Below are 16280 nucleotides of genomic sequence, written 5' to 3' on the forward strand. Positions count from 1 at the left end.
AACTGTCTTCAACATTCTGTGATTCTTCTATGACTCTTAATGGAGTTTACTTCTTGTCTACAACAACTTTGCCCACAAAGCAACATCTGTAATTCTTCTAAAAACAAACTTCTGTCAACTTTGGGCCCTACCAAACCTGCTGTTGGACTCACTGAAGGTTCTTTTTAGAAGCCCTTTGGGCTAGATGAGATGGTCTATGAGACAACATCTTAACACCTGTAGAGGCTTCAACATGGAGTCTTGATTGGATTTATACCTCGAGGCCCCATTTGAAAGGCAGGCCCCAGAGGCCATTTCTTCCTTTGAGACTATCACTGACATCACAGAATCTCCAAGGCCCTGTCTATTTCCTCTACATTCTGCTTGAAAACTGAAGAGTTCCTTTTTTAACACATCTCTCTCTTGTAACACTATCACATATCACTAAGAGAAGCCAACTGATACTCTGAATGTGTAGCTTGAAACTGCCGTTTGCCAGATCTACAAGTTCATTAGGTACATTTTCTGTCTTTTCTGTGTTTCACTGCACACAAGGGCTGCCCAACATTTTGCCCTACACAGGACCACCGCTCCAACCTGTACTACAATTTCCTCATGACCCTCAGAGACTCCCCTAAGAGTCTCCTTCCCAGACTAAGGAGATACATCAACTAAATGCAAACGCAGGACCCTGTATTGGGTTCTTTTTTTTTTTTTTTAAGATTTTATTTATTTATTTGACAGAGATCACAAGTAGGCAGAGAGGCAGGCAGAGAGAAAGGGAAGCAGGCTCCCCACTGAACAGAGAGCCAGATGTGGGGCTCCATCCCAAAACCCTGGGATCATGACCTGAGCCAAAGGCAGAGGCTTTAACCCACTGAGCCACCCAGGCACCCCCCTGGATTGGATTCTGAAATGGAAAAAGAACATCACCAGAAAAACTGGCAAAGTTCCTACAAGGTCTGTGGTTTATGTCAATTTCCTGGTTTGGGTCATTATTCCCTGGCTATGCAATTTATCACCATGAGGGCAGCTGGGTGAAGAACATGCGTGAACTCTATGCCATTTTTGTGACTATTTTGAAAATTGTTTCAAAATAGAAAATTTTTAAAAATTACTGAATTTTAAAAAAAAAAGTTATGGTTCCTTCATCATCTCTCCAACCTCTACCCAATGCCTGGTCCCAAAGCTGATGCCATGGGTCTTAGATTTTTGTTAAGCCAACACCCAACTTTCAGACATCGATTTCCATTATTTATTATGCATAACACACTACCCCAAAATGTGACAGCTTGAAAAGCATTGACCATTTTCTTGCTCACCATTCTGCACAATGGACAGAGCACAATGGTGACAGCTTGTCTTTCCTTCCTGTACTGCTGGCTGGGGTGGCTTGATTGGGGCTGGAGGACCTGAAACGACCTCAAGCACAGAGCTAGTGGTTCAGCTACAGTGGGCTGGAACAGCAAGGAGCTGGGCCTGTCTCCCTCCACAGGGTCTCATTCTCCAGAGGCATGCTGCCTCCATGAAGCCTTCCTCTTCAACACAGCTGGCAGTGTCCTTTACATGGTGATTATTGTCCAAAAGAGCAAAAACTTAAGTTGCCAGGTGTAGGCACAGAACTGGAATAGCTTCATTTTTGCTTTGTTCTATTGACCAAAGCAAGTAACAGAGGCTGTCAAGATTCTCGGTTGGGGGGGTGGGGGACGGGGAAAGAGAATCTGCCTCTTAGTAGTAAGCATGGAGAGAAATGGAGGAATTGTAGGTGGTCCTCTACCACCATGATCCCAGCTCACTCCCCTAGAAATGCCTCCTCAAACCAGTCTTCATGGTCAATTCTTCCTGGAAGCTCTATCATTTAAGAATCATTGCTATCAGGGCATCTGGGTGGCTCAGTGGGTTAACCATTTTGTTCTTTATTTCAGCTCAGGTTGTGATATCAGAGTCCTGAGACCCAGCTCTGTGTGGGGCTCCATGGGGAGTCTGCTTGGGATTCTCTCTCTCCCTCTCCTCTGACCTTCTCCCTGCTTGTACTTTCCCTCTCTCTCAAAAAAAAAAAAAAAAAAAAAAAAAGAAAAGAAAAGAAAAAAACCTTTCTTTTTTTTAAAAAAAGAATCATCGCTATTAGTTGACAATTTGATTAGCAACTGTTTTCTGTTTGTTACCCATCTTGTTCCCTAATCCTATAATTTCTTCACTGGTTCTCTCGTCAATGTTACACGCATATTTCTACACTAGGATTAATACATGCCACAAAATTATACATCAAAATTCAGTAAAATAAAACAGAAGTGACAATACATTTATCTGTATTTACATAAATCCATGGAAAATATCCAAAAGAAGAAACAGGAGAGAAGATAACACTGCTTATCTCTGACTACAGGCTGGGGAGGGAGGGCTTCCAAGGGAAGAGACTTTCTCTTTCCATTTCTTTCTTTTTGTATGGGCTAAAGGTTCTTTACAATGATCATTTAATGTTTTCATAAGGTAAAAAAAAAGGGGGGGGGAACCTCGCCTGATACAATTAAGTCTAAAAATCAACAGATGCCCATTATCGGAAGAATATCAAATACACCAGGGAGAGAGCTCAACTCTGTTCCACTTTTTTTTTTAAGATTTTATTTATTTATTTGACAGACAGAGATCACAAGTAGGCAGAGAGGCAGGCAGAGAGAGAGGAAGGGAAGCAGGCTCCCCGCTGAGCAGAGAGCCCAAGGCGGGGCTCCATCCCAGGACCCTGAGATCATGACCTGAGCTGAAGGCAGAGGCTTTAACCCACTGAGCCACCCAGGAGCCCCCTGATTCCACTTTTAAATAAATGAGCACACTAAAGGAGTTCTGGCATTTAAGACTGAATGCCTGTTTGGTGTCCGCTGCCCCAGGGAAATACTCAAGAATATCTGTCATCATTGGGGTCTAGCGTGGCTGACATGTCGCACCTTACCCTGGGTACCCTCTCTCCCTGGATCAACTCCCTCTCCTCTTCTGACTCTTTGTGCTATTGAATAACTTTTGCCACTCAAAGAAAATAAGAGAAACACTCATCTGGTATCACAGTACCCCCACTATTCAACACAGCGGCCCACGACGTTCGGATCCGGGGCTGTAAGAGCTGGGAGAAACCTCAAAAGTCCCTTAGTTCACCAACCCCGTTTTTCACACAGTGACCTGAAGCCCAAAGGATTTATATGCCCAGATTACACATCTACTTGGGGAGGGACCCTGGATTGCAGCCTGGGAAAATTCCTGCTATTCCAACCGAAAATAACGATGGGAAGAAAACCTCATTTTGATAAAATCCCAAACAGGTTAATTAGAGAGAAATTTGGCTACAGGTAGCTTTTAATAGTGTTTTCAAGCCTTGAGCAGGGGGAATGAAGGGAACAAGAAGACTGCTTGAGGACCCTCAGTGTTGAGAACAGGGGAAGACAGGGATAAGTAAGTAAACATATGATTACTGATACTCACTCTCTTGCCCTGAGTTGGGGCAACTCATTAGACCAGGAGATTAGGGCTCTAAAGGTCAAATGTGAAAACATGAATTGCTACCATTGCTAGTATGCTCCCCCTCAGTGCTAGGATCATTGGAAGAGTATCTCCCAAGGACATTAAAGAGGCAGCCCTTACATGGGGCCTGGAAAAAAGAAAAGGAAGGAAAAGGCCAAGGCAGTTGGGAAGAGAGGGAACACTGCCACCTGCTGAAGAGCGGGACACGGTGTAAATGGTGCACGGTATAGTCAACAGGACATGTTCTGCGGGACGCAACACCACACAGCGGAGCTCCTTGCAGTCTCAACAGATCACTGCAGAGAGACAGTTGGACTCTGGGTTTCACCAGGCCAGTTTGCCCCAGAGAAGTGTTAGTTTGTTTCTGGTATGAAGGCAGGAGAGGCTGCTTGCCTCTCTTCCACGAATATTTATGCCTATTCGTTCTGAAATTTCCCCTAAAACCTAAACCTCAAAATAATAAAATATGCCTGGTTGAGGCTAAATAAAACAGATAGGGGAGGGAAAAGCAATACAGATATGTTCATTCGAGTAACACATTCATGTGGTTAAGAATTCCCACAGGCTCACTAATACTCTTCCCCAGATAAAGGTCTTTTTTTTTTCCTTTACTCTTCCCATTTCTTCCTCTTCTATCCTTTTCTTTTAAAGATTTTATTTTATGTTTAAAAGGTTTTATTTATTTTAGAGAGAGCGAGAGACAGAGAGCAAGCTGGGGGAGGGGCAAGAGGGAGAGAGAAAATCTCAAGCAAACTCCGCTCCACACAAGAGGCTCGATCTCATGACCCAGGAGATCACGACCTGAGCTGAAACCAAGAGTCGGATGCATAACCAACGGGGCCATCCAGGTGCCCCAAAACTTTATTTTTTAGGTAATCTCTGCACCCAATATGGCGCTCGCACCCACAATCCTGAGATCAAGAGTTGCACGCTCCAGTGACTGAGCCAGCCAGATGCCCCTTCCTCTTCTGTCCTTATACAAATACACTGAAAGGACCTTTGCAAGAGAGGGCTGGGAAAGGTGCTGATCCTCTGTGCATAGTCTCGGTTTTTCCAAGCTGCCATGGATTCAATGTGTGTGCCCACCACCGCCACCACTACCTCCCCTGAAATCTTAGGTTGAAACTGCTATCAGGAGGTGGGCCTTTGGCAGGCAGTTGGGTTCTGAGCATGGAGCCCTTATGAATGGCACTAGTGCCCTTAGGAAAGAGGCCTGTATGAGCTCCGTCCCCCTTCCACCACGCCAGGTCATGTCATCAGGAAAACAGCCATCTGTGAATTAGAAAGCTCACCCTCCCCCAAACACAGAACCCAATCCTGCAGGCAGGCTGATCTGGGGCTTTCAGCTTCCCAAACTGTGAGAAGTAGATTTCTATTGCCTTGAAGCCACACCCAAGGCTACTGTGGTTAGTTGCAGTGGCCCAAAAGGACTAACACATCCTCTTCCTTCTATCCTACTCTCCCTTTCCCTGTCCTCTTTCTTGCCATTCTCTTTCATCCTAGTCCCATTTTCCTCCTACTCACCTCTACATTTCAAGATTCTCCTTATTGGGGTGCATGGGTGGCTCAGTCTGCTAAGCATCCAACTCTTGATCTCATCAGCTCCGGTCGTGATCTCAGGGTCGTGAGATTGAGCCTGGCGTCAGGCTCTGCACTGGCTGTGGAGCCTACTTAAGATTCTCTCTCTCCCTCTGCTCCCCCCTCCCCACTTCACCACACACTCTCTCTTCCTTTCCCTCTCTCTCAAAAAAAAAAAAAAAATTCTTATTAATATACCGATACAAAAAAAAAAAAAATATACCGATACAGCTAGGAGACAGGTGGGAAGGTGACATTTACAGCACTGTCCAGTTACACGGCTCCAAGGACTGTAATTCCCATCGTATATTATGCTATTGCTCTGTGCCTTTTGATTTTTCAACCATAGGAATACAGTATCTTTAATTTACATTTAATTTTTTAAACCTAACCTAGTGGCCCAATGGAGTGGGGGGGGCACCGTTTAATTTCCATGGTTCCACTTAATGACAAAATAAAGCAGTTCTAGAGTCCATGCCTTATGGACTTGTTAACAATGTCTCGGGATTAGTAAATTCAAAAGTACTCTCGTGGGGATTGAGGTTTTTCTATCTTACAGCAACTTCAGAAAGAATACCATAGAGAAACCTAACATCAGATCTACCTTAGAAGGGAAATCTTATCTTTTCTAAATACAATAGGTGAACAGTTTTCTTTGGTGGATTTCTGCTAATTAGTTGTACTTAAGTATGTTGCATTTCTTTTTTTTTTTTTTAAAGATTTTATTTATTTGATAGACAGAGATTACAAGTAGTCAGAGAGGCAGGCAGAGAGAGAGGAGGAAGCAGGCTCCCTGCTGAGCAGAGAGCCTGATGTGGGGCTCCATCCCAGGACCCTGGGATCATGACCTGAGCCGAAGGCAGAGGCTTTAACCCATTGAGCCACCCAGGCGCCCCAATATGTTGCATTTCTTAAAAGATATATAGGTTTGGCAGCCTGGGTGGCTCAGTGGGTTAAGCATATGCCTTCGGCTCAGGTCATGATCTCAGGGTCCTGGGATGGAGTCCGCATGTTGGGTTCCCTGCTCAGCAGGGAGCCTGCTTCTCCCACTCTCTCTGCCACTCTCCTGTTTGTGCGCACTCTCTCTCTCTATCTCTCTCTGTGTCAAATAAATAAAATCTTTAAAAAAAAAAAAAAAAAGATGCGCAGGTTTTACATTTCAGGAAACCCAAGAGGAAAAGGAGATCTGTAAGCAAAAGGTCGTTATTCTTAACAATTAATCTGGGAATACTTCAAATCCTAAACATAAATTTCATAAAGCCAGGGAGGGAACTTGGGAGGAAGTGGAAGCTAATGGATAGAAACAGTGTATTTTTCTAAGGAGAAAACAAACAAACCAACCCTTATTTTCTTAGCTCTCGGACTTAAGTCCTCTCTGAAATTTCTTTCCTGGACATAGTACCTTTGTCTTGGCTACCTCCCAAAGTGTGGCCCCAGGCCACTGGCTGCTAGAGCTTACAGAACCACCCCCTTCCTAGGTCACTTACCTGTTGAGGTAAGTGGAAAGGAGACCTTAATTAAGCTGTGCCTCACCGTCAATGTGTTCTTGAAGACTCGCTAACTGTAATATATTTTATTGCTTTATTATTCGGTCTTTATATTTTTTTAAATAACTTATAACTGTAAAATAGGATTGTCTGCATTTCAAATTCTGTTTATTTTACAATGTTGAGGCATTTGTCCTATTAACTGGGCAACCTTTCTTTATGATTTGAATTTGGCATATTAAGTCTTCTGTTTTTATTTCTTTTTTTTTTTTAAAGATTTAATTTATTTATTTGACAGACAGAGATCACAAGTAGGCAGAGAGGCAGGCAGAGAGAGAGAGAGAGGAGGAAGCAGGCTCCCCACTGAGCAGAGAGCCCAACGTGGGGCTCAATCCCAGGGCCCTGGGATCATGACCTGAGCCGAAGGCAGAGGCTTTAACCCACTGAGCCACCCAGGCACCCCAAGTCTTCTGTGTTTAAAGTGGAATTCTCCTGCCCAAAGATGGCTGTTACTCTGTTTTTGAAATGCACTGCCCCTTTAACTATATCTAGAAATTTGCAGACCGGAAAGTTTTGCCCTAAGAATAAGCCATGTTTGTAGCTTACATACCTTGGTAGCTTCCTTGACTTGGGTTTGCTTGGTGAGGCTAGGTCAAGCAATCCAGACCTCTAGTTCTCCCAAACTGTGCAAAATATTTTTAATAACCTTCTCCTCTAGACATCTGTTTATTTCGCAATGAACAACTAAAGGTATTTCTGCTTCAGTGCACAGAACGCAAACCAAGGAGAGTGCTGTTCTTGTACACCTTGGCTGATGGAGACTCAGGATGCCCTTTAAAAGAAAGAAAGTTATGCATGAAAATACTTTCAAAGGTTGTCCCAAAGCAAATTATAGAAATTACACATCTCTTAGAACTCTGGTCGCTTACCACTCACTGGCCACCAGTCATTTAAATACAATGACCAGGGCGCCTTGGTGGCTCAGTGGGTTAAAGCCTCTGCCTTCAGCTTGGGTCGTGATCCCAGGGTCCTCGGATCAAGGCCCGGATCGGGTTCTCTGCTCAGCGGGGAGCCTGCTTCCCTTCCTCTCTCTCTGCCTGCCTCTCTGTCTGTCAAATAAATAAATTTAAATAAATAAATAAATAAATACAATGACCATGGGGTTTTCCCAAAGTTAGAAGACTCCTATGAATCATATATGGGGATCCTCAAAAGGGAACCTCTCCCGAGTCCTTGAGAACCAGAGCAACATCCTCAGCGACGTGGGTTTGGAGAAACGGTCACACGGCATAGGAGACTCGAACACTATTGCTATTCTGCTGCTGGGGAGAAATCTCCGAGTAGGAGTTTCAATCTGGAAAATGGAGGCACACAGACAGTTTTCGGGGATTAAGTCCAGATCTTTATCTTCTATGTATACTCCCTCCTAAGTCTGAACTCCCTGAGAACCCATGGAGTCAAGCACCCCTGTGGTTCCTAATCCCTACCTCCCATTCATAGTGGCCCTTTTTCCCTGTTTAGAAGAGAAAGGCACACCCATGTTTTTTATCTGGGTGCTCGAGGATGTGCTACCCCAAAGGGTAATGACATGCAAGAAGCTAAAGAGACAATCCAAAATAATGAAAGCAACGTTGAGAAGCTGAGCCTACCGACTAACAAACACTTCTGAATACGAGTGTTAACATTTCTTGTTTCCTAGTGAATTGAAGAAAGACACCACCCACTGATTAATCATTAAAAATAACACCACTAAGTCATGCGGGGCATACAGCATGGAAAGCCTTCAAATAAATGAGTAACATCATTTACTCAATTTATTCCAACTGTTAGCTACTTATTTATGTATGTGAATGGTAGTCCTCAGTGTTTATAATATAAAAGCAAGAACTGGGCATAAACCGATGCTGAACTGGTCTTCTAAAAATAAGTAAAATTCATTCATGATATACAAACCAATTTCTTAAAGTTCCATTGATTTTTTTGTGTGTGTTTCAATATGATCAACAATTTAAAAGCATTTAATTGGTTAGTTGTGAACTAAAAATAATGATAACTCAATTCAGAAAAATTTTAACACTTTGGAGTATTATGGTTAAAGAAATTCAATGTAATTTAAGTTTATATGTAAAATTTGTTGGCAAAGAAATATGGTAAAGTGATCATTAAAAAAACACTCACACATAACACATAAAGTGTATATTATATTCAGATAAGAACCTGTGACTGAAGTAGAAAGTTCAAGTCCCAAAAGAAAAAGAAGGGATGTAGAATTTCCCACTACAAGAGACCTTGTTCATATCATTAATGTTTGATGTATAATGGTGAGTATGAGATTACTTCGGTATTTTTATGCCACTGGATACATTTAAGAATACCACTTCTATCTTTTTTTTTAAGATTTATTTATTTATTTGAGAGAGAGAGCAAGAGCCAGGGGCAGAGGCAGGGGGAGAGGAAGTCTCAAGCAGATTCCCTCCTAAGCACAGAGCCAGACACGGGGCTTGATCCCAAGACCCTGAGATCACCACCTGAGCCAAAAGCAAGAGTTGGACGCTTAACAGACTGTGCCATCCAGGTGCCCAAAGAAATCTACTTTTAAATGTTAATGTTTACATTACAAGCAAATCAATTCCTTTGCAACCAAAAGTTATGATAAAAAATTTGATTCCAATTTCCAAATTGCGGCGTAAAAAGTCTAAAGAGTCCTATAGAAACTTTCCTAGATGGCATACAAACACTTACATAGGGACGTTCACAGCAACAGTATTTGAAATAGCAAGAAGTTAGAACCTAAACGTCCATCAATATGGATGAATAAAATGTGATTATTTTCATGTAATAGAATATTATATACCAGGTTAATAGAAATAAACTAGATTAACCTGCCAGCATGGGAGTATCTCGATTTACCAGTCTCTAGTTACATGTGATCCTCGGAATGATGGGGGTTTCACCTTCCTCCCCTTTCCCATCCTTCTCACATCAGAAAAACCAGTCGAGGAGGTATGAGCTCCATAGGCTGTGTGACATCATCCAAACCTTGACCCTGGAGCAGAGGACTTTGAATGGGTGTGTAACATGATCATATCACAGTTTCGATCCTGAAGGTTCCACAGTTGTCTGACGCATTTTAATGACTAATGCCCTGCTGGGAGTGGAAGAAGGGGGATTAAAAGGGCCAAAGAACCAATTAGAAGGAAAAGAATTTCCCCATCATCTTTCTGAAATCTTACTTGCCTGGAAAGAAGTAAGGTATTTAGGGTGGAGAAAGGAAATATTAGTGATCTTGTAAATATCAACTCTTAGCAAGAAATTCATTCTACGATAATAAAATCCTAGGTCACAAGTTCGTTTCTGTAGGAATGCCAAATCCATAATGCCCATTAAGTTCCTTACCTATCTGGGTGAATTTCATTCCTCTCTTTCTGTTTAGAAAAATCTACTTAAATAGTTGAGTATTTTCAAAAATTAAATCCTATTTTCCAACTGACCATGATACAAAATTAGTGACAACAAAAAAATGGGAATAAGCAATAACAATACTATATACCACTATTTATTATTACTAACATTTGTTAACATTTAGAAATGTAGAAGCTCATTAAAGGGCATATATATAGAAGGTCTTAGGAAGACCTCTGGCATGTTTACGTTTTCTTTTTCAGGTCTCCGCAAACATTTTTTTTTTAAGATTTTATTTATTTATTTGACAGACAGAGATCACAAGTAGGCAGAGAGAGAGGAGGAAGCAGGCTCCCCGCTGAGCAGAGAGCCTGATGTGGGGCTCGATTCCAGGACCCTGGGATCATGTCCCGAGCCGAAGGCAGATGCTTTAACCCACTGAGCCACCCAGGCGCCCCTGCAAACATATTTTTATAAAGACAGCCTGGGGTGAGTACTTATATGTTATATATTATATAAATAATAAGGAATATTTGTCGATAACATACTACTGTTAGGAGAGCTACACAAATACATCTTCTATATTTCTTACAACTTGACCCCATCCTCCTCTCTACCTCAACCCTGGAAGTCACCCCTCTCTTGTAACAGCCGAGGCTTGATGATCAGGCCTGCAGTCTTCTACCTTCAGGAATTTGCTTCTGAAACTTCCCAGCATGCTGCAAGTACTCTCCAGCAAACTCATCCTATCAGTTTCCTAGACATGCCCCCGCAGGTACGAACCTCCACAGGGAAGCAGCTTTCACACAGGTGCCACTAGCAAAGTGGAAGAAAGGGAGAAAACGATGTCATTGGACTGACTGTATCCATTGACCCTCATGGTATGTGTGTGAAAGGAAGATTCGGTTGTAGCCCTTGGTAGCCCTGGACATAAAATTAAACTGCATTGCCATTGCTGGTAAATTTTTCCAACTTTTTGCTGTGCTTAATAATTTCCTATCATTCCAGTCTTCTCCTTGGGGCACGAAATGGAGCATTTCTTGAGTCAGACACTCTTGGGGTTAGTTTACAGCAAACACACTCAACCTGAGTCACTTCTTGCTTCCTTCTACACGGCTCCCTGCTGCCTTACCCTGAAAAGGGACAGACTTAGCCATGTATACTCAGACCATAAACTCCTTGAGAAGCTATCTGGCATGGAGGTTAAAAGCACGGTTTCTGGAGCCAGAGAGTCTGCTTTCAAATTTTGCTCCGCCACGTGCCAGTGGTGATATCTTTGGCAAGCTGGTTCATCTCTCTGCATGCCAGCGTCATCCAGTGTCTAATAGGGATGGTAATATACTAACGGATGGGGCTGTTGTAATGGTTAAGTGAGGAGATCCGCAGCACTCAGAACAAGCCTGGCACGTGGTAAACACTGTACGCGTGTCCACTCTTGCTGTCACTATGGGAAAGAGAGCTCCTGTTCCTTCTAACTTGCCTCGCTGCCCCCTACACACACCTTGCACGCGGTCTGCCGTTTGGTAAGCTTTCTGTAAATGCTGAATGACGATCAAATAATGATCAACAAGTGCCAGATGGGAGATGGGAAGGAAACAAGGACTCCCTTCACCCCCAGTCCTTCAAGATGTCCCAATAAATAGTACTTTTCAAATAACTGTACGTCTTTCATTGATAAATCTTATGCCATAACCACGTGGCAGTTAAGAGTTTCGACAAGGAGCTTTGGCCGCTGAGTCACTCTAGAATCAGAGCCTGGTGGTCCAGCGGTCCAATCACATTGACCTTGACCCGCCACATGCTTAAGTCACATGCCCAACATTGTGACATGAGCAAGAGCGCACACGAACTCCTTCTTCCACCCATTCAAAGTTCTCTGAGGGGGCCCGGTTTTGAAGATGTCACCTCCCCCCAGCCCCCGGCCCTGTGGGCTAGACTGTTTCCTGGGTAGTGTCTCCCACAAACTAGGAGGGATGCTAATGTCAGCTGAGCCGTGTAAAGAACAAACCAGCAGGGGCTTCCCAGGAATCTGCCTGATTCACAGCATTCGGAAGGTACAGTAGCAGAATCAAAATGGCCCCCAGACTCCTGAGCTTCAGCCCTGACAACTCCTAACCCCATCTCAGTCTTCACTTCAGTGAAGCTACTCCTGGTTAGCACCGAAGTTTCTTGAAGGTTGGGGGAGGGAGGAAAAAACAACCTCTTGTATAAACTTCTGTCCTTCTAACAATGCCTAGCACAGCTTTTTACCAGACACTCAGTAAAGGATTTATAAACTCAATAACTGAAAGACTATATACTATGTACAAATATACACTTAAACATACAAATACAACTTATCAGCTGGATATAATATAATCATTAGGTAATAATATTCATAGATTACACAACATTATCATGTCTTGTTATATAACCCTTTTCTTTCAATACTTTTGGTGGGGGGTATTATCTGGAAAGACCTTTTTTTTTTTTTTTTTTTTTTTGGTCCCAAAGAGAACATTAACAGAGGAAATGTCCATCTTAGTTAATATTCTGTGTCCTGAAAGGGGGGGTGGGAAGAGGAACCTATGAGACTGTTTTAAATACAAACCAAACACAGTAATATACCTTACCTTTCCCTCAGCTACAGCATAAATAACCAAAATGCCCAGAATGTGGACTCCTGATTTTAGTCAAGAGACTAACTCTTCTCTTTCAAGCAGGTTCTGGTGAAATTATTTGTTTCTAACATTGCTTTTTTTATTTTCTCTAAGACAGAATGGTCAAATCACAAGTGAGGTTTAGTTTCACCTCTTTAGATTATACATATTAACTCTGGAACACTGTAATGGTTTAATAAAACTCTAGTGAATCAGGGGGAGGGAACTACAGCATTTTTCTTCTAGAATGAGTAATGAGCTTTTATTTTCAAGGGAACCCCAGCAGAGTGAAAGCCATGCCTTCTTGTCCACACAGGCAGAGCTGAAACTCAGTCCTAGGGAGCAGGACAATATGGCGGACTAGGAATGGGGGTGGAGCCAGCATGCGAGGAAGAGATGAGAGGCTGAGGAAGGAGAGGCATTACCCTCGAGGATCAGCAGCTCCCTTCGAGCCGGCTCTATGGATTAACAGAAGTTCACAGAGGTAAAATATTGTGCAAAGGGGAAAAAGAAAAGGGAGCAGGTGAGATGGAAAAGATGAGTAGGGAAAAAAAAGTCCATCTGGTGGAGAGCAATAGAGCATGACCTGAAACCGCCTTAGGTACCGAAGCTCATTGATCTATTCTAGAGTCTTTGGCTCACTTGAGACAATAACCTAGTTCCAGCCTCGTTCCACTCCAGTTATGACGAATTGTCCTTCATTGTTGATGGTCAAGAATGACTAGTGTTTTATTTCCATCTATGAATTTATTTAAAACTATTCTCTGCCGAAGACAAGACTTTATCAAATGAAGAAAGCAGGGTTCCATAGCTCCTTTATCTTCTACACATTTACATTTATTCAGCACTACTCTGTATCTTGTATTTTCCCATGCTGTATATAAAAGAAATGGACTGTGGGCTTCTCACCATATGCGCTTTGAAATGAGCTTCTCCAAGACCTAAATAAATAAATAAAAAGAATTGGTCCAAACAGGACCTGGGCCATTTAGCCTTGAGATTATTGACAGCGAAAACACAGAACATATTAAGTCAAGGCGACCAGGACCCAAACAATCAAGCAGTAAATTTATTCAAAACATTGACATATCGGGCACCTAGGTGGCTCAGTTGTTTAAGCAACTGCCTTCAGCTCGGCTCATGATCCCAGGGTCCTGGGATGGAGCCCTGCGTTGGGCTTCCTGCTCAGTGGGGAATCTGCTTCTCCCTCTCCCTAACCTGCTCTGCCTGCTTGTGCTCTCTCGCTCTCTCTACTAATAAATAAATAAATCTTTTAAAAAATTGACATATTAAAAAAAACATATATTTGAAACATTATAACTAGACTAACAAAAAATGTTAAAGCTACCAGTCTAGTTCGGGGGGATTGTTTCTTTTTCTGTCTGGAAATTTAGTTAAGTAAAAATTGTTACTAAACTTTGCAGAAAATATGCTGGGTGGAACTACATAGAACTTTGTGGAAAAGCTGTGGTTGAGTTGGGAATAGTGACACAGTATGTAGTGCCATGAATGTTTTCATGAATATTTTGGCAACTGTCTTAAGTGAGGCTGGACCGCCATAACAAAGTACCTTAGACTGGGAGGCTTGCACAACAAAAATTTAGTTTTGGAGGCTGTGAAATCCAGTATCAAGGTGGTGACCAATTCAGTTCCTGCTTTGCAGATGGCCACCTTCTCACTGGGACCTCACATCACGGGGAGCAGGCAGGACGAGTGAGAGCATGAGAGCAAGCGCCCTCTGGTGTCCCTTTTTTATAAAGGCCCTAATCCCATCATGAGGGTCCCGTCTCCAAAACCTTATCTAATCCTAATTACTTCCCAAAGGCCCTCTCTCTAATTACCATCATATTGGGGGGTAGGGCTTCAACATATGAATTTTGGAGGGACATTAACATTCAGTCCATAATAGCAAATAAAATATGTTATTCCAGTTCTAGGTAAAATGGAGTAAGCACACGCTACCCTGCCTTTCTCATTGAATATCCCTATGAGACCTGGATGGAACCCGAGGAACAGCTATTTGAAAAGCCTATAAATAGTAGCAGGTGAACCAGGAAAGAAGACCAGAATCCAAAACACCACTGAATCAGCAGTGAGATTTTTAAGATTTTATTTATTTATTTGAGAGAGAGAGAGAGCAAGAGCGAGAGCAAGAGAGAGACAGCATGCAAGAGCAGGGGGAAGGGCAAAGGAAGAGGGAGAAGCAGACTTCCTATGAGCAGGGAGCTCAATGTTGGGCCCCATCTCAGGACATTGGAATCATGACCCGAGCCGAAAGCAGATGCTTCACCGCCTGAGCCACCCAAGCACCCCCAGCAGTGAGTTTTCTGTTCTGTTTTTTCCCCTACCAAAACCCCCTGGTCTAGATGTAAGGCAGCCTGAAACTCGGAATGGGTTCCAGGGCAGAGAGAACTCCTGAGGGAAGCCCTCTGGTTCTAGTCTAGCTCAAGGATCAGGAAAAGCATTTCCTGATGCTCAGAGAGTGTCAGGGAAATCTGTCATTTTTTGTTCTTTTCTCTGTTCCCTAGTACCCCAGGCCCCAGGAAATCCTGCCGCGCCAGCAGTAGCAAGGACTCCAATGGCACTGGGGGCCCACAGGCACCAAAATCACAGAGGGAGGGAAACTTTCCTCTGTGGAGAAGCTGTGCTCCTGGAGGGTGGGAAATCACAGTTGTTTTCTCTCGGTTCTATTGCTTGGCTCAGGGCACCACACAGTCTCAGGAAGCATGCAGCGGAACAGGATAACTGAAGCACTAGCTTTCTGGTGATGGGAATAAAAGAGGAAGTCCAGGGAGCCAGGAAGGACCAGAGATCATGGAGAAGGAGAAATTCAGGAAAGTAACATAAAGTTGATTATAAACTCCTAGGCTCCCCGACAAGCTCCCCAAGGCCAGAGCTGGGCCTAAACAGTATACCAAAGATTGAGACCAAACCAAAAATGAGCCACCACACATGTCCCAGACTGATCACTGAGTAGTGGCACACATCAAAGATAGATCCAAATAGTACTGCAAATGCTTTGAAAATGGAATGGACATTGAAACCATAACTCACAGAATACTGGTTAGAATTTGCAGCTTGAATGCAACTACCTCTATTGCCTACTAGAACCAAAAATACCAATATCCTGCATAAGATTTAAGCAAAACCCAGAGTCGTATAATATTCTAAATGTCTGGGATACAATTCAAAATTATTCAGTGTATATAGAACCAGGAAAAGCTTAACTCACGTGTGAAAAGACAGTAACAGAGGTCTATGAACACACGATAGAGATGCTGGAATTAACTAACCAAGGCTGTAAAGCAGTTATTATAAGAGTGTACCAAGGAGTAAGGGGAAATATTCTTAAATACAAAGAAACAGAAGATTAAAAACAACAAAATTAAAATTTTATACCTGAAAAATACAATAACCAAATAAAGAACTCATGGAAGGGACTCAATCCCAGAATGGAGATAACACAAGAAAGAGTCAGTGAATTTGAAGATAATTCAACAGAAATTATTCAATCTGAACAATGAAGAGAAAAAAAAAATGGGAAGAAAATGCACAGTACTCTGAGACCAATGGGACAAAACCAAAAGATCTAATATTCATGTTACTGGAGATCTAGAAGAGGAATAGAAAGAATACAATACAGTAAAACATATTAGAAAAAATGATTAAAAATTTACCAAATTTG

The 16280-nt window shown here is 42.6% G+C and overlaps 2 protein-coding genes across 3 annotated transcripts in view; one reads left to right on the forward strand and one right to left on the reverse strand.

Moving 5' to 3' along the window:
- The window catches only part of PTEN (phosphatase and tensin homolog), a 124821-nt gene that overhangs the window by 94216 nt on the left and 14325 nt on the right, over positions 1 to 16280 (reverse strand). The gene's annotated exons all lie outside the window — the stretch shown is intronic.
- ATAD1 (ATPase family AAA domain containing 1) overlaps positions 11844 to 16280 on the forward strand; it is a 66192-nt gene continuing 61755 nt past the window's right edge. Inside the window, exons 1-2 of the mRNA XM_047701734.1 lie at positions 11844 to 12010; positions 12869 to 13079. Of these exons, the coding sequence (XP_047557690.1) occupies positions 12979 to 13079 (101 nt within the window). The 5' untranslated portion in view covers positions 11844 to 12010; positions 12869 to 12978. The remainder of the gene's footprint in view (positions 12011 to 12868; positions 13080 to 16280) is intronic.

This window comes from Lutra lutra, chromosome 14, assembly GCF_902655055.1.
Source record: "Lutra lutra chromosome 14, mLutLut1.2, whole genome shotgun sequence".
NCBI lineage: Eukaryota > Metazoa > Chordata > Mammalia > Carnivora > Mustelidae > Lutra > Lutra lutra.